At 46.2% G+C, this 27141-nt stretch overlaps 1 protein-coding gene across 1 annotated transcript; it reads left to right on the forward strand.

The window, feature by feature from the left end:
* Positions 1 to 25989, forward strand: EPHA2 (EPH receptor A2). Its single transcript, XM_044421210.1, has 17 exons — positions 1 to 161; positions 10407 to 10474; positions 11300 to 11960; positions 17633 to 17788; positions 18424 to 18756; positions 19265 to 19389; positions 19524 to 19683; positions 19847 to 19949; positions 20788 to 20843; positions 21122 to 21247; positions 21445 to 21627; positions 21792 to 21853; positions 22111 to 22320; positions 22686 to 22835; positions 23350 to 23543; positions 23775 to 23930; positions 24715 to 25989. The coding sequence occupies exons 1-17, from the start codon at positions 68 to 70 to the stop codon at positions 24818 to 24820; spliced, it is 2943 nt and encodes a 980-aa protein (XP_044277145.1). The 5' UTR covers positions 1 to 67; the 3' UTR covers positions 24821 to 25989.
* Positions 25990 to 27141: the final 1152 nt, after the last annotated feature.

Raw genomic sequence — 27141 nt, forward strand, 5'->3', positions numbered from 1 at the left:
AGGGCTGCTGTTGGATCCCGACGACCGGAAAGTGAGCCAGCAGCCAGCCCTGCGCTCGGGGAACAGCATGGGCAGTCTCCACGGGGCCAGCGGCCGCAGCCTCCTCGCTCTCCTCTTGGTCCTCCTCCGGGCGGCGCTCCGGGGTGCTCGAGCCCACGAAGGTGAGTGAAGACCGCTTGCAAGCCGCTCCGCAAACGGGGGCCCTTTCCCGCGGCGGAATCGTTCCCATCGCTGGCAACTGCGGGCTTTCCGCTGCCGCCCTCAGGCGAGCTCACCGGGCAGGAGAGAGGCTTCCTGCGCCTCGGGCGTCCCCAGGAAGGGGGGGGTCCCTAAAGAAAGTGCTCCCCCTTCTTCCACCGCTATTCGGGCAAATTTGGCTTTCCCCAGTGGGCTTCAGTGGCGACCTAGTCTGGGTCCTGCGCAGAGAATTGCGTGGTGTTTCGGTATTTCTAAGAAAGTCTTCTCTGGACTTCCGCGCACAAAGAAAGTGGAAGGGAGAAATTCAGGGACAGAAGTAGGGAGAAGGTAGGCAAGGGGTGGTTTCGGAGAGTCGAAATCAAAGTTGCGCGGAGGGGGGGGGGGGAAGCGAGGCCGCACGTCTTCTAGTGGATTCGCACTCCCACTCCGAATTCAGTCAGCCGCGTTACCCCCCACCCCACCCCGCTCCACGAGGGCCAGGGAGAGCAGAAAGCACTTGCTGAAATAGCTGGAAAGAACCGCTCCGGTTTAATCGCTGCGTGTAGATGGGGCGGGGAAGACGGGAGCCCTGGAGGGGGCTCTCCTTCCCGCATCGATTGTTAAGCGCCTAGAGTCAGTCCAGCAGGAGAGGAATCCCAAAGCGTGCCAACTCGGAATAAATCACGTTAAGTTCAGTAGCACTTGTTCCCTGGTGTGTTTCTGGGATTGCAACCTAGTTAATTGCCAGAATTTGGGCTTGCCCAGCAAAATGGACCGGCACGAGATTGAGAGCTGAAGGGAAAAAGCGATCCAGGGCTAGTTTATGACGCTCATTGTCTTCAGTGGGTTGATGGAACCGCAGGGATGAACAGGGCAGCTCCATCCGCCACTTCATCGTGCCCCCCGTCTGGGAGGCATCCTTCCCGGGAAAGCAGGAGCGCCCCTGGCTGCCTGCGCAGCCTGCTTCTGAGCTTTCTGGGGATTTCCAGCAGCTGCAGTTGGGAACAGGAGGGAAGATTGGCTGGGAGCTGGCCCTGAACCAGAGGCTCTGAAGGGCTGGCTGCGCTGCTTTCTGGGATCGTCCTGTGGCTGCGCCATTGGGCTCTGCAAGTTGGAAGTCTATACACAGAACGCGCCGCGGCCGCTCGACATCCTGTAGAGCTCTTTGAACAGGCCGAAGCCTCAGACAGTTAAAAGGCATTTTTAAAATTCCAGAGGGTGTTTTATAGAGCCAGCTTTTTGTCTGTGGTGTGTCCCTTTTTGTGTGGTTTTGGAATGTGAAGGAGAATTGGTTACAGGCAGAGGTTCCTCTGGGCATCAAGCAAGAGACGGTGAAGGGATTGTAACTGAGGAAGTATTCTGTAGATCTCGGAAGCTTGCACCTAGAGGAGGATGGCCTAAGAAGAGAAACCCGGCTGCACCATGCCCTTCTTCCAGTCCCTTTAGAGCTTCCTGAGCTCAGATAGGAAACAGCACTGCCCACAATGGGAAGCCCTTTCTTTGGGGGGCTCTGTTTGTAGCATCTGGGGGAGGTGTGGTAATTCACGCACCTTGATTACACAACTGAGCCTCTGAGGTGGTGATGGTTCATACCAAGTTGGGCAACGGCAAATAAATATTCTGATTGCTAAGAAAGAAGGGTGGGTCAGGGAGGGGCACTGAATCAGCACTAGGAGACAGGTGATCAATTCAGGTGCTATCCTTTGCAGGAAGTTCCCCCTTTTTTTCTTTGAGAGGGATTTAGAAATCTGGACTTGATCTGTTTGAGAGGTTATTCATTTTCCTTCACTTTGACTCAAACAGTGACTACTTGGTCTGCCTCCCTTGCTGCCGCTGCCACCACCCCATGTGCCGCCTGTTCTCTTTTGGCCACCCGTGTGGAAAGTGACTGTCCTCTCCATGAGCGGAGAGGTGTCGCAACTGGCGATGGCATTCCTGGTTTCTTCAGCTCCCACCTGGGGGCCTGTTTGTGCTTGGACATAAGTGGCATAGGAGAAGGACCCTTTTGGAGCGTCGGGTTTCAAGAAAGTACAATTTCTCTGAGTCAGATGGGAGGGTTACTAGTGTATCCAAGATAAGGCTTCTCACGGCTGAACCAGCCCATCGGCCTCTTTTTCCCTTGGCAGAGTCATGGCATGACAAGTTCCCCCTTGGCCCAGCGTAAGCAGGAGGTGGAGACCAGCGGCACCCAGTCTCCCAGGGTAAGCCCTTCTGCTGGGCAAGTCCAGACACGTGCTTGGGTGTGTAGTCTCTTGGCCTGAAAGCCAGGATTTGCCATTGGAGCTAGGGGCTTACCTTCGAGCCTATTTTCAATAACAAGTATCTCTGGAATGTGTGAGGCAATGCTAAGAATTTAGTCACAGCAAAGAAAGAGCTCCTTGGGGCATGTACAGAAAGCCCTATATCCATTTATTCACAACAACCAGGTCCTTTTAAGCAGGGACTTGCTGGTTGGGCTCCTGGCATGTGCCTGGGAAGTGCCAGCCTTGGTCTGGGATCTAAGCGGAGTTACAGCCCCCCTCCTCAGCTCGTATCATTAAAGGTTGCAAACTTTCTCTTTTCTTTCCCAAATCACCCCTCTTGCTGTGTTTCTGAGGTTCCCTGTTGCAGGGTTATTTTTTTAAGGGTCCAACTCAGTAACTTGCTGTCCACCCGGGCAGTGTTAAGGCAGCAGAAGCAGCAGTGCTGAGAACACAGCAATGGGAACTGTTGCTCTGGGGACTGGAGGCCCCCCAAAATGCATTCGTCCAGAACGGAGGGGGGATATTTCACCCCTAGGGCCAGCTCTGATTCAAAGGCAGATATTTTGTTGCATGCAGCTGTAATGCATCGTTCAGTCCTGGCTTGGGTAAGAAGCATTTTGGTGCACATCCGCCCACACAAGGGGGTTGTGTTTTAGTGAGTAATAGGAAACCTATGAAATTGTGCCTCCAAAGTGGGATCATGAGGTGGCATGTGTGTTCTACGTGGAAAAATCACAGTGAGGTGTCTTTAAGACCAAACACTGGCAGTCTGGTTGGCAACTATTGCCTGTGAACCAAATTTGGGCCACTTGGTTCCCAGGCTTCACAAAACAGCTTGAGAAGATCAGCTGTGGGATGATGGAGGCCGGGGAAGAGGCCTCTCCATCACTAGCTGGTTTTCACTCACTCTTCCTCCAGGCAAACCACTTCAGCTCACCTGAGAAGAACAGGGGAGCTAAAGTTGGGCTAACCAGCTGGCTACTCTGTGGATGTGTTCTGGTTTGGGGTACAGAGCTACCTCTGGTTTAATAAAGGCAGCGGCGATGGCAGCATTGAGTTCTGTCTCCCTCTTTGCCCGTCCGTCATTTTTTAAAACAGCAGCTGAAGAGGAAGTACATGGGTCTGTCTGGGGGAGAGGAGTGGCAGGAGCGCTACTGCTAGACTGAGGCAGGCCTGCCCTGCAGCTCCATGGGGCTGCTTCTTCCAAACCTCAAAGCCAAAAGGCCCCATTTGGCTCACTGCAGGAGGAGACAGGAATGTTAATGAAGAGGCCAGGATTGCCGCTTGGGCTCTAATTATGCTGGGGAAAGAGACCAGAAGGGGTTTGTCCGGTAGACAGTTCCTCTCCAGATCCACTCCCTGGCCTTGGCACTGCTCATTGCGGGTTCCCCTGGAACACAGATGTTGGAGCTGAAGGACAAGGCTTCATGAGGCTCGGTTTTCCAAAGCAAGCTCCATGGGGAGCTGTCCCTCAGGTCCCCCAAACAGTTGCCTCCGGGTGGAGAAGCTGAAACATGGAAGCTGCTCTTCACGACTCATCTTGTTGTAACTGCCCTTTCTCCTCTCTTGCCTCTCTCTCACAATGGAGATGCCACACAGCAGTTCTGGAGATAGCGCTGAGTGAGTGGCATTTTCTTTTAATCCCAAGGTGCCGAAAAGTAACTGGCCTCAAATGAAAAGTATTAATTAAACCCACTGCCAAATGTTCCACCAGGACAGAATTGGCAATGGGTCCTTTTTACCAGGGAGGGTAGATGCCAGGTTCCCCCCACCTCACTTTCTAGTGTTGCCAGGGAAAGTAACTTTGCATCCTTGTCCGGAATCCTCCTCCAAAGCCTCTGAGCCGCTCTCAACACATTTGGCTTGAGGCCTAAAGCGAAGCTTGCACCTTCTTGTGGTGCTGGAAACAGTGGCTTGACTCTCCAGTCTAGTTGGTGCTTGCAGCAAAGTAAGAGGTGCTGGGGCTGATGCCCAGCTGGATTGCCTTTGTCTCCTGCACCCTTTCTTGTTAATTTGGATCTGCAGGAGCTGTTTGTAGCTACTAATAGCCAAACAAAAGCACTTTGTGTACATTTTTAGGGTTGAGTTCTGGGGCTTCCATAGCATTTGCTTTCTTGGAAAAGTAAATTTTTACTGATTGCCTGTGGTTTGTGCCTTCATGGCCTGGGTATAGAAGGTGATTTATGTAAAGCATTTTGAGCATTTATTTGTTAGATGAGAATTGCTAGGACTTGAGTCAGCTTCAAAGTCGAATCTTATACAGGGAACTCTCTCCATCTGGGGTGTGCCTGGAGCTACAGCTCCTTAGAGCTGAGAGAGGTTTCTGCATGTGCTCAGAGGCACTCTGTTCTTTTGTGTCCTTCCATGATTTTGCATTAGGGTAAGATTTCAGTGGTTGTCTCTGTGTTGTTTTAAGTCCAGAATGCTGACTTTGAGCTTTGTGGTCATCCTGCTCAGCCACTCTCTGTCCTGTGGCATTACTGACTGGCTGGTCCCTGTGAACCACTTTGTCATAAGCTCTCAGTCATGCATAGAAATGTGGGGCAGTTTTCTCTCTTCTCCACCTCCCCCTTTTTGGCTTGCCATGCAACTGAAAAACAGGCAGTCAGAAAATCATACTGAGAAGGGAGGAGGGTAATGTTTAAAATTAACTCTGGAAGTCGCTGGGAAAGAAAAGCTGTTCCAGATGCTGCTTGCAAATATTCTAAGTGGAGAGTTGAGGGAAACCTTGAAGAATAGGCAGGTGATGGGGTTTGGGCTTATTCTAGGTGGGGAAAGAATCATTTGTTCCCTCCTTTAAAAATAAATATAAATAGCTGCAGAAGCTTTGGTGGTAGTAAGCAGCTTTCCAGTATCAAGGTGGCTAGGAATGGAGACTCAGTGTAGAATAGGAGTTGAAATGTCATGCTAGCATTGAAGGAACCTGGGTACTACTTCCCATGTGGCCATGGAGCTCACTGGCTGACATTGGGCTTTTCATACTCTCCCACCACAACTTTCTTCAGTGGGTTGTTCTGAGGACAAGTTGCGAGAGCAAAGAGAACCATAGATGCCTGGTTGAACTTTTTGGAGGAGAGGCAAGATATACACATAACCAAATAAGCCAGTGGGATGGGGAGGTCCCCTAATCCTGGTCTTTCTCTCTGTGAGCTTACAGGCTAGTGGTGGATTTTAAGAATACCAGAAAGCCAGCCCACCAACAGTCCTTTTTGATCAGAGGCTGACAATCAGGGCGACAAACGGGTTAAGGCTGCTCCTTTAATGCTCTGTGAGTTCTTGCTCGGCCCTGGGATATTTGGCTAGAGAGAGTTTTTAGTCTGACCTAGCAAAGCACCTTTGGAAGAGGCTGGTGCTTATGCCTGCCTGATAGCCATGCCCCCTCTGGCCAGGCTTCTGCAAGGCCCTGAACTTCAAGCATTGCTTCTATACTCTGTGGATATTTCCAAGATGAAACAGTGTCTCTTATGCAGGATGGAATTCTGAGCTGAACTGGAGCTCGCTCGCTCTCTTCCTTCCAAAAAGCTAGCGACTTGACCCCGTGCCTGAAAGGTTTAATGTTTCTGCCCCACTTTCCTAGTCTGCTACAATAAACCCCAAATGTACTTGAAAAGCTGCTGAGAGGATTAGCAAAAAGAAAATGTATGCAAATTGAAACTTGCATAACTTTGATCATCATCATTCTGGGGTAGAATGTAGCTGTCTTGGTTAGCCCTGTCTATGTATACTCCCCTCCTGGAGCAAAGGGCCACTCTGCTGTCCTCAGCGTTGCTGGGCTGGGGATCCCATTCACCCTGGATCCCGTCACATATTTCAGCCAGGGGTTTGCCCCAGATGCACAGGAGCCACGGCATTCAGTGAACGCTCCTACAAGATGGAGCCAGCAGTACCTCCAGATCTGCCCTGCATCTGCCCATTTCCAGTGTACCATGCAGCCTCCTTCCTGCAGCAGCAGCAGGGCAAGTGGGAGATCTCTGCATCTTGAAACAATTTCAGCTCTTGGGGAGGAATGGCAGGCACGTTACAGTAAGGAACTTATCTGTATGTTGCAAAAGACAGGGGTACAGGCACAAGGGTATTGCACTGTCTCTCAGTGCTCTCTCACTTAGGAAAGGTGAGCTGTGAGTTGGCTGGGACTAAAAAAGGATGGCAGACCTCCCCCTGTGCCTGGATTTAGCCTAAATGTGATTTCTTCATGCCCCCTCCTCCAATATTTGGTGATGCTTCACTTATTTGTCCCTTTCGCTTTCTATCTCCTTATGCCTCTCCCAGCCCTTAGGGCAGGACGCAAGAATTTAAAAATGACACACATCAAGATAAGGCTGAGACAAACCAGAATCCAGGCTGTCTCTGGCTCTTAAAAGCAGAAGCCCTGTTGCTAGGAGCTCAGGTCAAATAAAAGGGTTTTATGGCACTTCCAGAAATGTTCTGGCTTGAAAAGCTGAGGGATGGGCAGGGCATACACATTTCTACAGGTGCGAAGGAGTCATTGTGAGTGGAATTTTATGCCTTTTTTCTCTTTGGACTCGTCAATGAAAAATGCAGAAGGATTTCCTCATTTAATCTTGAGCCATTGGGACCCCTTTGATACCTGCCCTCGGCCTGTATGTAAAAAGAGGAGTATCTTGAAGCATGGGAAGAAAGCACTCTGCACATTAACCCAGTGCAGCACACACATCTTATACTCTAGGATAGGGCTTTGGCTGGGAACATAAAAAGAGACATGCCATGTCACACCAAACTCTGTCTGGTCCTGCATTCTAGTCCCACGGTGGCCAACCAAATACCAGTGAGAAACCCCCTTCCCCTTTGGACAGGCCGCCTAATAGCCCCTGTCTGCCTTATCCTCTACATAATTAGCCAGTCCCCTTTTAAAGCCATCCAGATTGGTGGTAGCCGGCTGCAACAACTCCTACTGTTCAGCTTAGAAAAAAGGAAGTAAAGGGGGACATGATAGAAGTGTTTAAAATAATGCATGGCATGAAGAAAGTAGAGAGGGAGACATTTTTCTCCCTGTCCCATAATACTTGAACCCAGGGTCATTCCATGAACCTGATTGGTGGGAGGTTTAGGACAGATAAAAGTAGTTCATCACACAGCAAATGGTTAAACTCTGGAATTTGCTGCCATGGGAAGCAGTGATAACCACCAATCTGGATGCCTTTAAAGGGGGATTGGACAGATTCTCGAGGGAGGCGATCAGTGACTACTAACCATGTATAGCACATGTTACCGCCTTCACCAAAAGTGGCCGGCCTGCATACACCGGTTCTTGAAGGCTTAGGCAGGAATAGGTCTTGCACTGATCCTGCTTGAGGAGTCCTGTGGATAGCAGGATCTCCACCATGTGGTCAGTGCTGGGCTGGATGGACTTTGCTCTGATTCAGCATGGCTGCTTTTATGCTCTTACGTTCACCACATCATCTTCATGGTAGCAAATTCCTTAGTTTAATTATGTGCTGTTTGACAAAGTATAATGACAAAACTTTCTACCCCTATCTGTTTTTTCCCACAACTCCAAGGGCTCTTTCTTAATTAGTCCCTGCCAGATCAGGCTGTATCAGCATATACATGAAGGTGGGGGGGTGTTGTGTTTGTTCTTCGTTATTCCATGTGCATCATTTCACATTCACACTTGCTTACTTTGAACCACATTGTGGTTTTTCTCTGGAGAGGCCTGAGTTTCAACCTCTGCTCCTGTTTTGGAAATTAAAGCAACCTGAGACTGCTCTGGATAGTAAGGAAGGAGACATTGTGTGGATGTGTGTGCAACAAAGAGAGAGAGAGAGAGAGAGAGAGAGAGAGAGAGAGAGAGAGAGAGAACGCGCGCGCGAGCGCACTTTCTGGTGGTCCAAAGACTCCAGCCTGGTATGAGTGAGAGCAGCAGAGCTCCTGTCTGAAAGGGCAAGAGTCTTTCCTTCTTCACCAGTCTTTGGTGGAAGCATGCGGGCACCAGCCCCCTTACTCTGTTCCACTCTCAGATATGTGCCTGAGTTGTTTTCTATGCTGGGATGTGACTTTAATGAGAGGTTGGTGCTGCTGGCAACCAAACATGGATGCTTTGTCCAAAGACTGTATCTGGAAGAAATTTGTGGGAGGAAAGAATCTCTCGAGATTGGAGTAGCAGGCACAAGAAACCCCAAAGGCTGGCAGAATATCTGCCTGGGATGAACAGGGACTAAACTAGTGCAGAAAATTCCTTCTACCAAGGCCAGGTAGAGGAGGAGGAAGGGCACAAATCTATGGATAGACCTCCTTTCTGTTTCGCCTGCAAGGAGTCCAGGCTCAGTCTGGCAACATCTCTCATTAGCATTGTCTAAGATAACAGTGCTCAGAACGGCTGTGGTGAACCTTTGCTGTGATGCACAGTGCTGACTCAGATAGTTCGAGCAAGAAGAAAAGGACTTATTTCTAGAAAATGGCAAACATCCTTAGGCAGAGCACAGGCTTTTCTTGAAGAAGGCTGCCTGCGTTGAGCCCTGGTAATATCTCTACCTAAAGACACTTGGGTAGAAGTAATGTACAGAGGATGCACCAGTATTCTGATTCTGTTCAGTGCATTTTGTAGTGTCTGAAAAGATCTCTGGAAATCCTAAATTACTGCATCTGCAGCTCCCCTACCCTCAAATACTGAATCTTTACAGCATCTGCAAGGCCCTCCCTTCCGCTGAGCATGTTTGTGAAGCCATCTGGTGACTTCTGTTCCAGTGCTGGTTTAATGCGGCTCCTGGACCATATGCAGAAGTGTCATGTCCTTGGCTAAGCTAGCCTTCTGTTCCCTGGTGACCACCCAACTCCCCTTCTCTTCAGAGCCCTTTGCCTTTATGGGACTCCCACCCTTTTCCCAAACAACCAGCCTCTGCTTTGTAGATTCAGCGGTAACTCACATCCTCCTCCTCAGTGACAAGGGAGAATATACCACAAACAAACAAAGCAGCTTGGCTAAGATAAACATACAACTTATGCTCTTTACATGGCAAGTTCATTCTGTTTCTTCTAGGAACCCTACTGGGTGAGTGGTGCAGCTGTTCAAGTTGGGACTCCACAACAGCTATTAGGAGATTAAAACACCCTTGCTCAACTTTACTTAGGACTCTTGAAATGACCTGGAGCCAAGTTTGCCTTACCTGACAGCAGGGAATTATGAGCATCTGGGTCTGATCTTGGTAACAAGGCACAGCAGTAGTTGTTCCTAGAGCCTAACAACCACAGTACGCAACTGCGAATGCTTGATGTCACCCAAGCAAAAAAGGGCAGGAGCCAAACCTAGGAGCTGGCTCTAAGAAAAACACATTCTGTCATTCTGGATCAACCAAACACCTCTGGCCCCTGCCCTTAGTCACCCAAGCAGTTGAATACCCAGGACCTAAAGTGCATGGAGAAGCAGTGCAGGGAACTTGAATGGAGTGAGTGAGAGGCATGAAGGAACCTTGGGCAAGGGATTAGTCCTTTAAAACTTGTAGAGTGACACTAAAAGTAGTGTCTGCAAACAAGCAGAGCTGCTGTCTTCCACAACAAGCAGGTCAGAAAGTAGGCCTCCAATACAGGTGTGAGCATCCTAGAGGGTTAGGGGCTTCCCACCCTTTCTCTGAATCTACTCCTTTTCTATACCAAGCAATAGGCAGAATTCTCTGAGCAGTTCACAAAAGAGTTATTCTATGCTTCCCCCACTTCCATCTCTTTTCCCACTCTCCAATCTTGGTTTCTTTTTAATTTAAGGTAATATTTCTTCTTAACAACTTATGGTCACACTTTCCTGTGTAAGCTAGTAGTCCACAATGTGAAAGGCCACCATTTTAAACATCTGCATCCTGCTACTAGATGTGTATCGTTTTATTTTTCCCTTTCCTAGCATGGGAAAGCCCCAGATGTTTAGAAATCAAAAGCTTTTTGTTCTCTCCTTTCCACAGTATGAAATGCTTTGTGGGATCCTACTGGGTAATAAACTTATTTTATTTATCTGTTCCCCCCCCCCCACTCTTTCTCCAGTCGTCCTGCTAGACTTTGCCAAAGCACAAGGAGATCTAGGCTGGCTTAATCATCCCTATGGCAAAGGGGTAAGTCCAGGTTCCTATATACAAATGTTGTCCTAAAACTTTTTGGTATCTGAGGTAGAAAACTCAAACCTACACCTCTGCAGTCATAACAATAGAATTGATAATATGCTTCTGTTTTAATAGTGCTTCCAAATATTAAAAGGCAAACAAAGTGCCTCTCCTGCAACTTGGGAAATCTGACTGAATTATTTCATCCCCTGCTCCAAACGAGCAAGAGAGAAAATAAGCAATGGGGTGGAGGGGTGTGGAATAAATATTTATTTTTGAGTAAATATGCATGTGAAAACCCACAAAACTGTACTATGCTAGCTTAATTGCTGTGACTTTTAAAAGGATTAAAGTATTAGTAGAAGAAAGTAGCCTTGATAAGCTGAGTAAAATATCAATGTGCAGCCAGTATATCTTGGAGTAACTGATGCTTAGAACAGCCAGTGGAAGAACTCACTTATTTTCATATCTTGTTCCTTGGTTTAGCTGACTAGCTGTAATTGAAAACATGATAGTGGAAGAGATGGACACAATGATCAATATGTTTTTATCATATGCTTTAACTGACATTTTACTTTTAAGCTGTATTTTATTATTAAAATGTATGGCATTGAGTGCCATTTTTGTGGAAAGGTGAGATAAAATTAATTAATAAATGGCATTTGAACCTGTGCCCTGTTTCTAGCTATAATGGTATATGGGCACTACTGAACCTATTCCTTAAAAGCCATTTTTGCTAGTTCCTAATGTTGCTTCCAGTGAGTTCCACAAGCTGCTTGTGCTCTGTGTGAAGAAACTGATCCTTTAGTGATGTTACATTGCTTGTCCCTCTGCCAGTGGGATCTTCTCCAAAATGTTATGGATGAGTCTCTCATCTACATCTATTCAGTCTGCAATGTTATGAATGGTGATCAGGACAACTGGCTGCGCACCAACTGGATCTACCGCAGTGAAGCCCAGCGCATCTTCATTGAGCTCAAGTTCACGGTCCGAGATTGCAACAGCTTCCCTAACGGGAAGGGGACATGCAAGGAGACTTTCAACCTCTATTACGCCGAGTCAGATGTGGATTATGGCATCAATTTCCAGAAGCGTCAGTTCCGCAAGATTGACACCATTGCCCCAGACGAGATCACTGTACTTGAAGACTTTGAAACCCGCAACGTTAAGATCAACGTGGAGGTTCGCTCGGTGGGGCCTCTCACCCGCAAGGGCTTCTATCTGGCCTTTCAGGACATTGGGGCTTGTGTGGCCCTCCTGTCAGTCCGGATTTACTACAAGAAGTGCCCTGAAGTCTTCCGCAACATGGCAAGTTTCCCTGAGACCATTGCTGGTGCTGATTCGCAGGATTTAGCTAAGGTGCATGGGACTTGCGTGCCAGATGCGGTGGCCAGTGAGGAGCCATTCATGCACTGCAATTCAGATGGGGAATGGCTGGTGTCTATCGGTGAATGCCTTTGTCGTGCAGGGTATGAGAAGAATGGGAACAGCTGCAGAGGTAACTACTTTTATTTGTGTGTTGCTAAATCTTTGGTCTGCTTTATCCCAGAATTCAGTGAAAAAAAGAGTCACAGCCTAGTCAATGAGCTACCCATGCATGTGAAAAGTGGAACTCATGTTAGTCCATGTTCTCTTCATCCTAGCCATTTAAAGCCACATCAAACAGAGTCTCCTGGTACATTTGGAAAGCATTATGGGCAGGTTCTGACTTTTGTGCTACACTTTTTTTAGAGTGGGTTCTCCAGCTTTGATTGTAACAGCAGGGATGGGAGATCCGTTACTGAAGGGTTAGTCTCCAGTAGGCAGGAATGAAGAGCAACATCTCCTTCTCCATTCTTCCATTAAGCGTAAGCAGGGCATGGTCCTCACTCTTCTCTTTCAGAGTGCCCTCTCCAGTCGGCTACTCCACCACTGGCACAGCCTCCTTCAGAGCTCCTGATCCAGCCTCCCCTTACTTTTCATGAAGGACATCTTCTCATTCCTTTGCTCCCTAATGAATATCAGGAAGCCCTGACTCTGCCTCTTTTGCTTGGCTAGATATGCATCAGAATATCATCATCATCTAACACCTCCCACTATTACTTGGATCATTTTATGACACGGTGTTCATAAACAGGCCAAGAACCCAGCCCTCTTCTCCCCACCACCATTCCAGCCAGAATACTTAGCAAGGATATCTCCACAGACACTGGTTCTCTGTCCTGTCTGAATGGTGGCATTGTGTCCGTTAAAATGTGTGTGTGTGTGTGTGTGTGTGTGTGTGTGTGAGAGAGAGAGAGAGAGAGCGAGCGAGCGAGCGAGCATGTGAATATACGGTCTGGGTACGGACCCTGTTGACTGATAATCACCCTCATTAAACCAGACAAGTTGTTGGGGCCATGAATGGAAAGGGCTGACATGTCCCATTGTCCCATTCAGCTTCGCTCTCCTGGCTGTCTCCTTGCTCCAACAGACTTGATTCATGGCTGCTTAAACGGTTTGCTCTGTACTCTAGAAGCATCCTTTTCTGTCCTTTGGATCCTCCTTCACTAGCCATGACACCAAGTTCCTGGAGATGAAAAACTTGACAAGGAAAATTCTGCTTCTCAAGCTAAGATCAATTAGCAGTGAAATTCTCCACCAGTTTGGGTCACCCATGTGACTCACATTTCACCTGGTAAGGAGCTCTGTGTAACTCAAGCTTACCTACCCTGAGCTTTCAAAAGCACCATTGCTCATGTGAGGTTTGAAAAGGTGCCCCTTGAGTCTGCTGGGTGTATAGGTCTCCGTGAACCTAGTTAGCTTTAAAAAGAATAGTTGCCTGCTCTCTTGCTGCCTTCTGGGGTATGCAGCATGTCTGCCTGCACACTGTGCCCAACTATTAGACCCTTGCTGCGCTTGTAGCTTGTATCACATGGAAGCTGTGGGATCCTCAGTGGTGTCCAACAGGACTTCCATCTTTCAGGGTTGAGGCACACAAGGAAAAAATTGCTGCTAGCTGATGAACACCTCTCACAATTGAATTGTGTGGTAAAGTCAGCTGCCTTCCTCCCCCCAGCCCCCTGGATTCCTGGAAAGTACCTCTGCTCCAGCAGAAGCCTCCTGCCATGCTAGGTGCTGTTCAGTGCAGACTAAAGCAGTGCCAGCAATGGCATATTATTTTGTTGGGTTCAAGAGAAAGTAATATTAGAACAAGGGGAGATGCTGGAGTCCGGATATTCTCCATTATGTGTAAGGGAAAGAGGGTAAGCTTTTGTTGGCCACCCCTAACTGCACCCTGCCATGTGCTGTTAGGTTTGCTACTGCCCTCGCTCCCCAGCCACTTAAGTTAGATGCAGCAGCTTCCTCCAGCAGAAGAAGGGGCGGAAAAAGGAATTTGCCCTTTTGTGTAAAGATACTCTGACCTCCCATCCCTCTGGCCTCTGAGAAAAGGGAGGCCCATGTGCAGGAAACAAAGGCAGTTTATCTCCAGGAATAAACACAGATACTCTTGGCTTCCTGTGCACAGCCCCCCCTCCTTTTAACCTCCACTGCCAGGTTTTCCACTGCCACCAGCCATCTCCTCCCTCCCTTGCTGTTTTGCCTCTCCCTGTGTTGGCCTTCAGAGAGAGACACCAAAGGGAATTCTTTCCCTTGCAACCCAGATACCAGCCTCCAAAAAACCTGCTCTTCTGTCACTCCCCCTCTCCGCATGGCACCCTTTCGCATGCATCTCATTCTGCTGCATAGTTGTGTGGAAAGCTCAAGGCCAGGGGGGGGAATGGGCACCAATTGGTAGCCATGTGGCATAATATCCAGAAGCTGGACTACTGAACATGATCAGATCCCATGCACATGCACTAACTTTCCAACTGTTGGGATGCATATTTTTGCATTTATATTTTTAGCTGGGTGCAACTTTTGATTTGAAAAGCCTGCCTCTCAATTGATTGGTTGTCAGATTACTTTTAAAAATACAAACACATGCATTTATTAAAAACTGCAAATGGTACAAACCAATTTTAAGAGACATTCTCCATTCTCACAAACAACAGGGAATGCTTCTTCTAGGAGAACAGGTACCAGTATGATATGCATCTATGCATCATCTAAAAGCAGAGAGTATGTTGCATGCTTCAAAACTATCATGTTGACCCATATGGAAATTTAATAATCAATTCCTATGATTGATTACAATTTAATTAGGTTTTTTTTCATTCTTGACTAATTATAATTTTAAATAGTCATGGACTATTCACAGAAAGATACCTCATAAAGAGGAAGGAAATATTCAGCCTATGACTGCTGCCCTGTCCCATAGATTTCCTTCTTTGATGCTGGACTACAGAGTATAAGAACTCCCTGTCCCAGCATGCTCTACTCAAGTGACCGAGGAGGAAGGTTGTTCTGATTCAAGTTACTCCAGTGAAGAAACTTTGTCGGGAGAACTGAACCTGCACAGGTTTTGGATTGCCCTGGGCAGCATCCTAGTTACCTCCTCATCAGCATCAGCACTACCACTCCCTGTTAATACCAGGAAAGCAGCTGCTGGCACACCTGTCTAGAGGAGCCCAGGGGAGAGTTTCGACATGCCTGTGAATTGCATGCAGCCCTTAAAGCATGAAAGCAAATCTCTGCCAGGGATAGTTTTTTTATCTTTTGGGATGGGGGCTTCTGACTTCTCAAATCAGAATGGCATTTTCAAACTTAGTTGGATGATGGGTAGGTAATGCTCCGGTGCCTCCACAACCCAGATGTGCAGGACTTTTCCTCCTTTTGGTGTTTCCCCCTTTCTCCACTGCCCAAGTGATGTGTACTAGCTGAGCACTCCCTGTAATGATACTCATTATGGAGAACCGGGGGGGGGGGGGGAGAGAAAGAACACATCTTTCTTCCACTGCTGCCTCCACCTGCATTCCTGGCTGAAAACTACAAAGGAGCATGAGATTCTGTGTCAGGCCATCTTATTTATAGGTTGTTTTGGACCCCCATGGACTGTCTCCATGTGATATATTGTGTATTTCCTAATTTCCCAGTTGTATCATGTTTGACAAGAAAACGACAGCCTTTACTAGATGCATAGTTTTATAAAGAGAGATCCTAGGGCCCAAGCATACCAGCAAGCCACCCCATCTCCACTTCCATTTGGGAGGGGATTTGGGCCAAAGGTAGGGCTCCTACTTTGCACGTAGAAGCACCCGAGTTCAATCCTCTGTATCTCCAGGTAGAGCTAGGAAAGGCACAGGCATGTAATCCTGAAGAGCCACTGCCATTCAGTACAATGCTGAGCAATATGGACCGATGGCCTGACTCAGTATAGCGCAGCTTCCTATGCATTTCAGATTACTTCATGGTGAAATGCTGCAAATGTTCTAAGGGACCCTACTTTAATTTACTAGACTAATACTCCATTGCCCTATTTAAACTCTTCTTTCATTGTAAACTTCTAAATTTCTGTTTGGGAGGGAGGTATAAGTCATTTTAATTCAAAGACTAAACTCAGGTGGGAAAATTGACTATTATCTTGGCAATACGAGCCTCACACAAATCTCTGGTGTTCAGCATTTTTCCTCACAAAACCTTTTTCTGGAGCAAGTTGCATGGAGTTCCCATCATTGCCACCCATGCATCTTTTCTTTTCTCCTTTTCTTTTCTCTTTTCTTGGGAAGCCCATAGCAGGAACATCCTCTGGGCACCAGATGCTTCCTCCTCTGCCTGCTTTCAGTAACATGACAGTTCTGTATTCACTTTGTTTCTAAGAAAGTTGAAGACCACACACAAAAAATATTGATCGAACTTTAGGGTGGGGATGCTTTCTGGAAAAGGAGCTTTCAAGAAGCAGACCCTCTTTTTGCCATTTAACAACCCAGATGTATGTTTAAAAAAAACTAAACAAATTGAAACAAAAAGCTTCTGAGTGGCAGTAAAGTCCCAACTGGAGCAGGATTCCAAAGCACAGAAAAGGTTCCCAATGATTAGAGCTGCTAAGTTCATGGAGTAAATTGTGCATGGCTTCTGTGCTGTGGCCTCTGGCGTGACCCAGTAGAGTCAGGAAAGAGGGGACTGCTGCAGCTAGACAGGGGTGGTACAGGGCTCTGTCTCAAGTCAAACAAAACAAAAACAAGAAGGCTGTGTGTGGGGTTTTCTTTGCACATTCTGGCCCTGAGGTGCTTGGGAATCTGGCATGACCCCCCCCCCCCACACACACACACATTTACTTGGCCTAATGACTTTGGATCAGCAACTCCCCTTGCAGAGTATAGCTCAGCTCATTCATTTCTGCATTACTCAGAGGACTAAGATGCCTCCTTGCTGACAGGCCAAGGCTTTAGCTTGTGGAGCTATGGCTCTAGTGTTTTAGAGTGGAGTGCAGAGTGCTTGTAGGGTGTCGCTGACCAAAGAGAAATCCTCTTGCTGCTGGCTTAGGAAGAGAAAATCTCAGGTGGGTTAAGGCGTGTAGAATCAAAATGAGAGCCATGGACTTTTGAAACATCTTCCTTCGTGGATCCCTCAAGGAAATGACATGATCCATTGGGCTTTGGGTAGAAAATCCGGTTCCTATGGAAGAGTTTGCTCATTCAGGAAATAAGCATGAAAAACTGACCTGGGTGTGGATGTAGGCAGAACTGTATTTTCCTCCGAAGTCCATTCTCCTCCACCATAATGTACATTATGTAATGTGCCTATGCCTATGGCACAAGTTATGAAACTGCAGCAGGCAGAAGCACTTATCTCTGCTTGTTTATCCTCAGACGGTTCTTACTGTGTTTTTAATAGAACAGTAGCAAACGCGTAAATATGGAGTGTGTGTCAAATTGCAATGCACACAGTTCACTTGACAAGAATAAAGTTGCAATTGCAAATAATTTGATTCCTACTTTTTCATTTTTAAAGCTCAGAATGCAATTTTGAAGATCAGTGCCTCAAAGCATGTGCAAACCTTGCTTTCTCCCTGCAAGTAATTTTTAATTTTTAAAGCACTTCATGATCTTTCTAGGTCTTGCCTTTCACTTAAGTCCTTGCCGAGGCCAAGAGAAAGTTGTTTGTTTATATCATCTACGAGTTAGTAGCCGTATCGTGATTTGAATCTGGGGCTTGTGTGTAAATGGTGTATTTCCTCCACTGGCCGACACTGTCTGTTGCTAATTTGAATTACGGTTATGAAGCCCAGGAGGCCTAACTAATTCATCCTCTTTGTTCTCCCCTTTGCAGCTTGTTCAGCAGGGTTCTTCAAAGAGGATATCTCCAATAATGCCTGTTTAAAATGTCCTTTGCACACACTGCCCTCTTCTGAAGGTTCTACTTCATGTCCTTGTGAGAGAGACTATTTTCGGGCCCCGAGTGATCCTGTTTCCATGCCATGCACACGTAAGTGAGAAATGTAAATGGCATTCTTGCCCATGTCTCGGGGAACATGGCTATTCATTGCTGCTTTGAATGCTCTGTTCTGCTGAGCTGATGATGCTTAATCAAACTGTTTAGCCACTTTAAGTAGCTTTAGCTTTGTGGAAACCACAAGCGTGTTTATTTCACAGCTGACAATATAAAGAGATAATACATACACACAGAGAACAGACCTGTTGATGCTTATTCGCTCTGATGTATGAATTGGAGCCTCCATGTTTAGTCTAGTTTATCAATATTTATTGGAAAGATGCTGGAAACAAGTAATGAGGGACAGCTATTGCCATTTTGCTCCTTGTGTACTGATCATCAGAGGGGAAGGCAGGAACTGGTGGTGGCATCAGGCTGCCTTCTGGGCAAGCAAAGGACTTTTGTGAGGAAAAGAAGGCCAGAAGAGATGGAGGAAAGGGACTACGAAGAGCACTGTAAGGATGTAGGCAGAGGAAAACCAGGGAGAAATTCAAAGAATGGCAACCAAGAGACAGGAGAGCAAAGTAAACCTGTGGAAACAGATACCTAGCTGAGGAATGGTCTTCCACCCTGCATCAAAGAGGCCTGAGTATTTTTAAAGTTAACACTTCTTGCTTTCTGTCCTGCAGAGCCCCCTTCTGCTCCCCACAGTGTCACAGCCATCGGTTTGGGTGCCAAAGTGCAATTGCGTTGGTCCCCACCCCAGAACACAGGAGGGCGTGAGGACATAACGTACAGCGTGTCGTGTGAGCAGTGCTGGCCAGAATCGGGGGAATGCCGCCCCTGCGATGCCACTCTCCGATATTCAGATAACCCCCACAACCTGGCTGGGACCTCCTTGACCATCCATGACCTGGAGCCCCATGTTAACTACACCTTCACTGTAGAGGCTCAGAATGGAGTGTCCTCCTTCAGTACACAGCGTTCCTATGGCATCGCCAGCATCAGTGTCAACCAAACAGGTAATGACCAGAGGAAAGTGATTCAGGAGTGCTGTTCAGTTATGCAAACAATGTATGTTCATAAAATTGTTCTTCTAAGGGCTCTTGGTTTCCTTCCTTGCTTGTGGGATGTTTAGTGGGTCACTGGACTTGTCTTGGTCTAATCCAGCACAGCTGCTTGTTCATACAATACAGCAGTGAAGGTGCTGTAATATGTTCTTCTGTTTTTGGTCTCTAAAAACAACAATGAACTGGTGGGACCGATGTGTAAAGGTGGTCTTGGGCTTCTCTCTGGAAAATTATCCATAAGGGATGTTCACCACCTGTGGCAATCTGTTTAATGGACTACAACACCTCCTTACTGACAAGACAAGACTTTGGAGTCTGACAATTCAATATGGATGCATGGTTATTAACAAGTAATTAGAACAATTCAGGTAACCCAGCAAAGACAATCGGGTTGCTACAGAAGGTTTAACACATTGCATGTTGACCTCATAAAGTCACTTTCTTTTCCCCCACTGTGCAGAACCACCCCGAGTTACATCAGTGACAATGGACAGCCGTACAGCCACCAGTCTGACTCTCTCCTGGACAGTTCCTCCCCGACAACAGAGCCATGTCTGGAAATACCAGGTCACTTACAAAAAGAAGGTATGTCCTCTCTCATTGTGACACTTTACTGCTCTTAACCTCATTTGCTCTGAGGGGCTCTACCTTTCCCATACCAATGGTGAAATTTCAAAAGGGAAACTCAATCATACAGGTTTCCGCATTCTTTTTTGCAGAAGGATGAAAACAGCTACTCAGTGCTGCGCTGCGAAGGGAACTCCGTGACCCTGCCAAAGCTCACCCCTAGTACCAAGTACTTGGTGAGCGTGCAAGCATTGACCCAGGAGGGCCATGGAGCCCACAGTGTGGAGCATGAGTTTGAGACACTTGCTGAACGTGAGTCCTTGGGAAGGGAAATTAACATGGCGCCAGGGACAGTAAATTTAGGGAATGGGGAATGCAGGCAGATTCACCAGAAGATAACCCAGCTGTTCTGGCAATATCTGACTTTTTGGAAAGAAGCATTTTCCATGCCAGCATTTGCCACTTTCCTCCACAGACTCTGATGGCATGAATACTGCTGCACTCCTCGGAGGTTCCATTGCTGGCTGCATCTTCATGGCTGTCTTGGTTGTGGCACTTGTCCTGTTTATTCAACGGAGGTATGCCTTTTATTTTTAAATGCTATTTGTCTGAAGCTGGAAAATAGTTGGAAGAGCTGGATGTTGTGAGAGACTTTGCTTCCCATGGCATTCATACGAGTGGTTCTTCTGACCTCACTGTTTCCAATCTTAAAAGACTCTGCCAGTTTTGAAACAATACTGCACCCTGTTCTTAGAGATGCAAAAGTGGGATGAGCGTACATGCTTCCAAAGTGCTTTCAGAATGTTATCTCCACTTCCCTTTCTTGTTGGGGTTTCCTCTGCTGAAAGGTGGCAAGAAGACTGAAGGAGCAGGGGTGTTGCAATTGTTCTTCATTTAGTGTATGGAAATGTAACATTCAGTTTCTAGCACCAGGTGTCTGAGGACACTGTCAAACTAGAACCAACTTTTTAGACTTCAGAAAGTTTCCCACTAGTTTAATTTCTCTTAGGTATTAAAAATGCAATGACTCAAGCAGCATGTTTCCTTTCAGCTTCTGATAGTAGTCTTTGAGTTTTGAAGCAATGAATCTGCACTTTTGCACATAGATGTGTGCAGTGCAGTGTGTCAACGCTGAGGAGTGCATGGCCTTAAGATGAAATTGTGAAGTATCTGAAGTTACGTGTTCCCTTCACCCCAGAGACTGATAAAAGAAACTCTTAAGGTGTGCACACTACATTAGTTACCTTACACACACTTAGAAGGTGTGGGAGGAAGAGTGGGAGAAAGCTTATCGAGAATGCTTCTACAAACCAACTGCAGGGAAGTTTGTGTCTCTTGAAGCAAGTATTCCATGGAACAAAATAAACATTGCACCATCTCTCAAGAGTTCTCAATACACCCTTCACTGTCATTCAGGAAGAAGAAACTGAGAACCCGGCAAACATCAGAGGATGTTTACTTCTCAAAGTCTGGTGAGTTAACAGTCATTGGCTTGTAGCCTGCACAATGGAGTTTGCCAAATTCAGGATGCCGCATAGACCAGGAAGATCCAAACGCCAAAGTATGCTGTTTAGTTCAGTGTTAGCTACAGGAAAGCTTAAAATTGGCATCTTGTGCCATCCCTAGTGCCACAAAGGTGGAATAAATAAAGTGCGGGTGAGACTTGAAAGGTAGAGCCTGGGGATGGACGTCCTTTATGAGAGTTTTCTCTTACTGCATTGGCCCATGTTATCAACTTTTCACTACACAGACCAGCTCAAGCCCCTGAAGACTTATGTTGACCCCCACACTTACGAGGACCCAAACCAGGCTGTGTTGAAATTCACAACTGAGATTCATCCCTCATGCATCTCCCAGCAGAAGGTGATTGGAGCAGGTAGGATACATCTTAATATCTCATGCTGTGGTTGACTGATGGGGACGGGAGAAGGGGGGGTGTTCTGCCGGTACAGTTGTTTTGCATCAAAATTGAGAAAGGAGGAAGGAGAAAGATGACTTCAGTGCTTGGGCTAAAGCCACCACCATCCATTTCTTTGGAAATACTATCTTAATTCTTCTGCTTGGATTCTACAGGAGAATTTGGAGAAGTCTACAAGGGCACCTTGAGAAATGGCAAAAAAGAGATTCCAGTAGCCATAAAGACATTAAAATCAGGCTACACAGAGAAGCAGCGCATTGACTTCCTGACTGAGGCAAGCATCATGGGCCAGTTTTGCCATCACAACATCATCCACTTGGAGGGAGTCATCTCCAAATGTAAGACTCACTAAATGGAAGAGGCTTGGCAGCCATTGCTGTGTTCCACTTCCACCTGTTTCTCTACCGGGGCTGCACATGCTCCATGAGATCAACCTCTGGGAAACTATAGCACCACTTAGATCCTGCTTGGATTTCAGGCCAATTTTCTCTTCTGTTTCCAGATAAACCTTTCATGATCATCACAGAGTACATGGAGAATGGTGCTTTGGATAAATTCTTACGGGTAAGTGCAGTTCTTCTCTCTGCCAGCCCTCATGTGCATGCGAGTGAGCTAAACTCAGCTCTATTCATTCATTGGGTCAGCTGTTCCAGATTCCCAAAACACTCCTGACACATGCCTGCCTGCCTGCCTATGCTCACCCTGAAATTCCTTTGCATAGGAGTTAGGAACATATTTTGTGCTGGTTGTGACTTGCTGAAAGTGCACCTCCTAATGTTTAAGTTGTAAGGTCCTCAATCTTTACCTTCTTGTCTTAACAGGAAAAGGATGGGGAGTTTTGTGTCATTCAGCTGGTAGGCATGTTGAGAGGTATTGCATCCGGTATGAAGTACTTGGCCAGCATGAATTACGTCCACCGAGATTTGGCTGCCCGCAATATCCTTGTTGACAGCCAGCTGGTCTGCAAGGTATCTGACTTTGGTCTTTCTCGTGTCCTGGAAGATGACCCTGATGCAACCTACACCACTAGTGTAAGTGAATCCCACATTGTTGTGCCACACAAGTTTTCATTGTGTCCCTGCATTCCACGAGAAGCTACAGAGAGTGAAAAAGGGAATCCGTCTTTGCCCTCTATTTTAAAGGAACATGATGGTTATTATGGTTGAATAAATTACTACAGGAAAAAGAAATGAGTGTGCTACGAGGGAGGGAGGAACTTTTAACTAGTTTGCAAGCCCATATCCTCCAGCAAAAGGAACTCTGATTAAGAGCCCAGAATAGTAAGGAGTTGATTGTATCCAACCATCAACCCAGTCTTGAGAAACACCTCTTACAAGTCAGGTGCCTTGTCTGAAACCAATTGTTCTGATATTTGTTTGTTTTTTGTCCACTGCAGGGGGGGAAAATCCCCATACGATGGACAGCTCCTGAGGCTATTTCTCATCGCAAGTTCACCTCAGCCAGTGATGTCTGGAGCTATGGAATCGTTATGTGGGAAGTAATGTCTTATGGTGAACGACCTTACTGGGAGCTGTCCAACCATGAAGTAAGCTCTTGGAAGCCCTCAAGTGGGTGCTATATGGGGGGTGGATGGTGTCTATATTGGTGACCAAAATACATCTGGATTCCTTAATTTAGTATTTTCCTGGCCTATGAGGAAGAAAGGTAATTCTAAGAAATGTGACCTCAGTTCTAGAAAGCAAACAGAGTTCAAGCAGGTCCATCCAAGATCCAAATCCAAATTAATTTTGTTGAAGTGAAGGTATTTTCCTCTCATCAATATGGTGAGTGGTCTTCTAATGAGGGTTGTGATCACCCATCAATCTTTCTAGAAAGTCATCTGTCCCTCCACCCACTTGTCTCTGGTTGGAGCTCAGGTGCAAAGATTAGCAGAGTATGTTGACAGTCATTATTCTTCACATAAGGTTGTAGCTGGAGAGTATGGCTTGAGCACTTTGATGGTACTTTTGTGCCGTCATAAGAGACAGGTGCTTTTTCCAGGAGTACCCTGCTGAATTATCTGCCTGTTCCTCCATTTTCTGGTACTTTCCTTCCTGCAGGTGATGAAAGCAATTAATGAAGGCTTCCGGCTTCCTGCACCTTTGGACTGTCCTTCTGCCATCTATCAACTGATGCTGCGGTGCTGGCAACAGGAACGAAGCCACCGGCCCAAGTTCACTGATATTGTTAGCATCTTGGACAAACTTATCCGTTCTCCCGAATCTCTCAAGACTTTGGCTGAATTTGACCCTCGGTAGGTGTGGTCTCATGTACTATGAGCAGAACACTCTCCTCTCAATCTTTCAACTACTTGCTACAGTTTGGACAGATTCCTGTGCTTCTTTTCTTCCTGTAGAAACAGGACCAGGAACAACCTGCTAGCTGGTAGTTCTCCAAAGTTATTTTCAACCACTTGCCATCCTCCCCCAGCTTTTAGAAAGGACCTAAGTCTGAAGAGCTGGTGGTCCCTTTTTTGTCTTTGAAGGATCTCCATTCGCCTACCTAGCACCAGTGGCTCAGAAGGGATCCCTTTCCGAACTGTGGCTGAGTGGCTGGAGTCCATCAAAATGCATCAATATACAGAGCACTTCATGGCCGCTGGGTATAATGTCATTGAGAAGGTGGCGCAGATGACCAATGAGTGAGTGAGGCTAACAGATAATATGCCGTAGGCAACTTTCACATTCTTCTTCCAACATGTGCCAGCTGAGCAAGCTTTCTCCTTCTGTCACTATCTTGTGCTGCTTCTTTTGAAATCTTCTGAGAAATGAGGTGGCTGGAATTCATACTCCTCTTTAAAAGGATTCCAGAGTTAGTTGGCTATTAACATTAGGTTCCACTTGACCCCTTCCCTGTTTGCAGTGGAAAGAGATGTCCTCTTTGCTTTCTAGAGAACCTCCTAAGCTACCTGCCTCTGTTTTCCATCTCTATCAATGAATATGTTAATACCCTGCTTTTCTTAATAAAATAAACTCTAAGAGGCTATCAATGTGAGCATCTTCTCTTAATATTGGCAGTGTATGGGTGGTTCTCTCAGAAACATATGACAAAGCTCATTTGCTCCCTCTTGTTGTTTTCCCCTCTTAGGAAAGGCTAATTATAGGCATGCACCCTATAATTATGGGGCCAGGCAAACCAGGAGTAGCTTTTCAAATGTACAGAATGCATAGACTCCTTGAATCACTGCAAAAAGAGTCCACACAAGGATTGTTGGGAACCTTTCCATGAAGTTCAAACTGTGGCTTTTCATATCTTGCTGGGGTGCCTTTTTATTATATTTTCTTATTTACTAAATCTGAAGACAGTAAATATAAAAGATGTGTGTGGGGAGTGAAAGGAGATGGGATGAATGTTGAGGAGAGACTTAACTCAAGTTTCCCTCCTAATATTGCAATACAATATCTGCCTTTTCTTCCCATGTCTAGTGATATCAAGAGAATTGGAGTGCGTCTGCCAGGACACCAGAAACGCATTGCTTACAGCCTCCTAGGATTGAAGGAACAAGTCAGCACCATTGGCATTCCGATCTGAGACAGACAAATTTTACCACAGTCAAGTAGCTCTATCACCCAATTGAGCTTCATGTTAGCCAAGCAAAGAACCGTTTGGCAAACATACCTCCTGGTATATACTTGAAGTGGAGAATCCAAATGACCTCTCTTGCCAAGGGTGCCAGTCACAAAGAAGAGTTGAAGGCCTGCTTTTCCTCTCCTGCGTTTCCTGAGCATTGCTCCATATTTATTAACTGCCCTTTGTTCTCTCATCTCCTATAAATGACAACTACTACCTTGTGGTGTTGGGAGTCAGCAACATGAGGGGACAGATGGTGCTGCACACCCTGGCTAAGCAAAACTGCCAAAAGCCACATTTCATTTCTCCTGCCGAACTCCCAGCAAAATCATAGTGCCATCCCCTTCCTGCCATGTTACTTTATACATTTGCAGCTTGGACAATGTTGACCAAAGCAGTATACAGCTATTTGTTACATTGCCAGTGCATTCAAACTGTTTCTTAGAAAACTGCTAATCCACTGGTCTGTTTATTTTCACATTCAGAAGCCTGGGGGGGGGGGGGGGGGGAGAGAAATCACAATGCTGTTGCTACAGGTGTGTATTGGCTCTTTAAATGAGCGTGAAGATGGGAAACTCTATAAATACCGCTTGGCTTTAAAGCCAAAACTGACTTGGATAGGACTTTGGATATTTTGAAGATTAAGCAAGCATTGCTGGAACTATGGAATACCAGGCTCTTGGTCTGCATTTCTCAGTTTAGGCACTGAAGGCCTTTTCCTTTATCTTTTTACTTTAAAAAAAAAAACTCAACTTGGCTGTATCAAAAATAAGATCATAGATGGACTCTGCTCTGGCATTTGTAAGTTTCAGCTTCAAAGAGGTTTTACCAAGGAAGACTGAAAATTACTTTCCACAGAATGATCACATTGTTTCCTGGCCCCTATTTATTTATCTTTTCCAATTCCTGCCCCTCCTCCCCATTCCTGAAATGCACTCTTGACTTAATGACAACTGTTTTTCCGTCATGTAATTACTTTCCTTTTTTAATTTGTATTTATTTTTATATTTATTGTTTTAAAAATTGAGACTTGTTGCTGTTAAGGATAATCGTGCACAATTTAAACAAAACTGTAGGTTTTTGTGTGCATGAATATTCTCTAGCTTTAATAAAATGTTTTTATTCTTTGCTACTATGTAAAAATGAATTATAGGGAACAAGGCAGAAGCACTTCATTTCCCTTAAGAAGTCAGGTGATTGCCACTGTTAGCAGCCTCATGCTCAGCTTCTAGGAAGTTCTCAATTCAAGTCTTTCCTTGGGCTTTTTCCTTTTTCAGTGCAAAGCAAGTGAAAGCATAGGACCAGAATTCAGTCTGCTTCCTGAGTGGCAGGAGATTCAGGCTATATGAAAAAACAGCTATTTTCATAAAATGCATAATGTAACAAGGCTTGCTATCATATAATAGGCTTATGCCTCCCCAACCCTAACCCTTAGCTGACTTTACCAAAAGGATTAGACAAATGCACAGACAACCTCCATCCAATCTAGCAGTGCTTCTCTTTTTTATTCTGGCACTCTTCTAAACTGTAATCCATGGAAACTAGCAAGCCTTAATAACACTGGTTAATTTGGACTTAAAAGCAGAATCCTCTGGGAATCTATTTTTAAAACATTCCCAGCAATGTTCCACTTTTCTTCCTCCCTCCTCCTGCTCTCTCACTCACGGTTTCTGCATTTGTCTATGTCATAGTTAGATCAGCCTTCCAATCTCTGGGAACATCAGAAGCCGCCTTTAGATAGAGTCAAATCCTACTCAGGCCATCAATCTAAATGTTGTTGATGCTGACTGGCAGAAGTAGGTCTCCGGGGCATCAGGTAGGGGGTCTTTCCCTACCTGGAGACATTGAAGATTCACATTGGGATAGTCTGCATGCAAAGCAGGGGCGCTAACACTGTCACATGGCCCCTTTGAATGACAGGTCCTGAGCGGAATTTAAAAAGGGGGCAGGGGTGGGGGGAAGAGGGGAGAGAGAGAAAAACAAACAACAGCTGGAGATGGCCATGCTCAGAAATATGTCAGAGTGGAACCCTTCAGGGTGAAGCTGGCTCATGGGGGGAAGAAATTGTGCCTTTGAATTTCTCTCCAATATACAAGGAGTATCTGCAGACAGAAAACTAGTCAGGCTGGAACCCTCTGTCCTAACATGACCACCTTTCTACATGAGAGTGCTTTTGAGAGGAGGCTGTGCTTAAGTAATTTCTAGCACAATCACGCCACTCTGCCCACCCCTCACTACATCAGACCATGCATATGTTAAACCTCTGCCACTCTCTACAGAGC

The sequence above is a fragment of the Varanus komodoensis genome, unplaced genomic scaffold (assembly GCF_004798865.1).
Source record: "Varanus komodoensis strain SLA01 unplaced genomic scaffold, ASM479886v1 scaffold116, whole genome shotgun sequence".
In the NCBI taxonomy this organism is placed as follows: domain Eukaryota; kingdom Metazoa; phylum Chordata; class Lepidosauria; order Squamata; family Varanidae; genus Varanus; species Varanus komodoensis.

Bases quoted from the DNA above. Each gene is read 5' to 3' on its own strand.
- EPHA2 (XM_044421210.1), top strand. From the start codon at position 68: ATGGGCAGTCTCCACGGGGCCAGCGGCCGCAGCCTCCTCGCTCTCCTC. The intron at 10,475-11,299 runs GTAAGTCCAGGT...TCCCTCTGCCAG, and splicing joins ATCATCCCTATGGCAAAGGG to TGGGATCTTCTCCAAAATGT. The intron at 23,931-24,714 runs GTGAGTGAGGCT...TCCCATGTCTAG, and splicing joins GTGGCGCAGATGACCAATGA to TGATATCAAGAGAATTGGAG.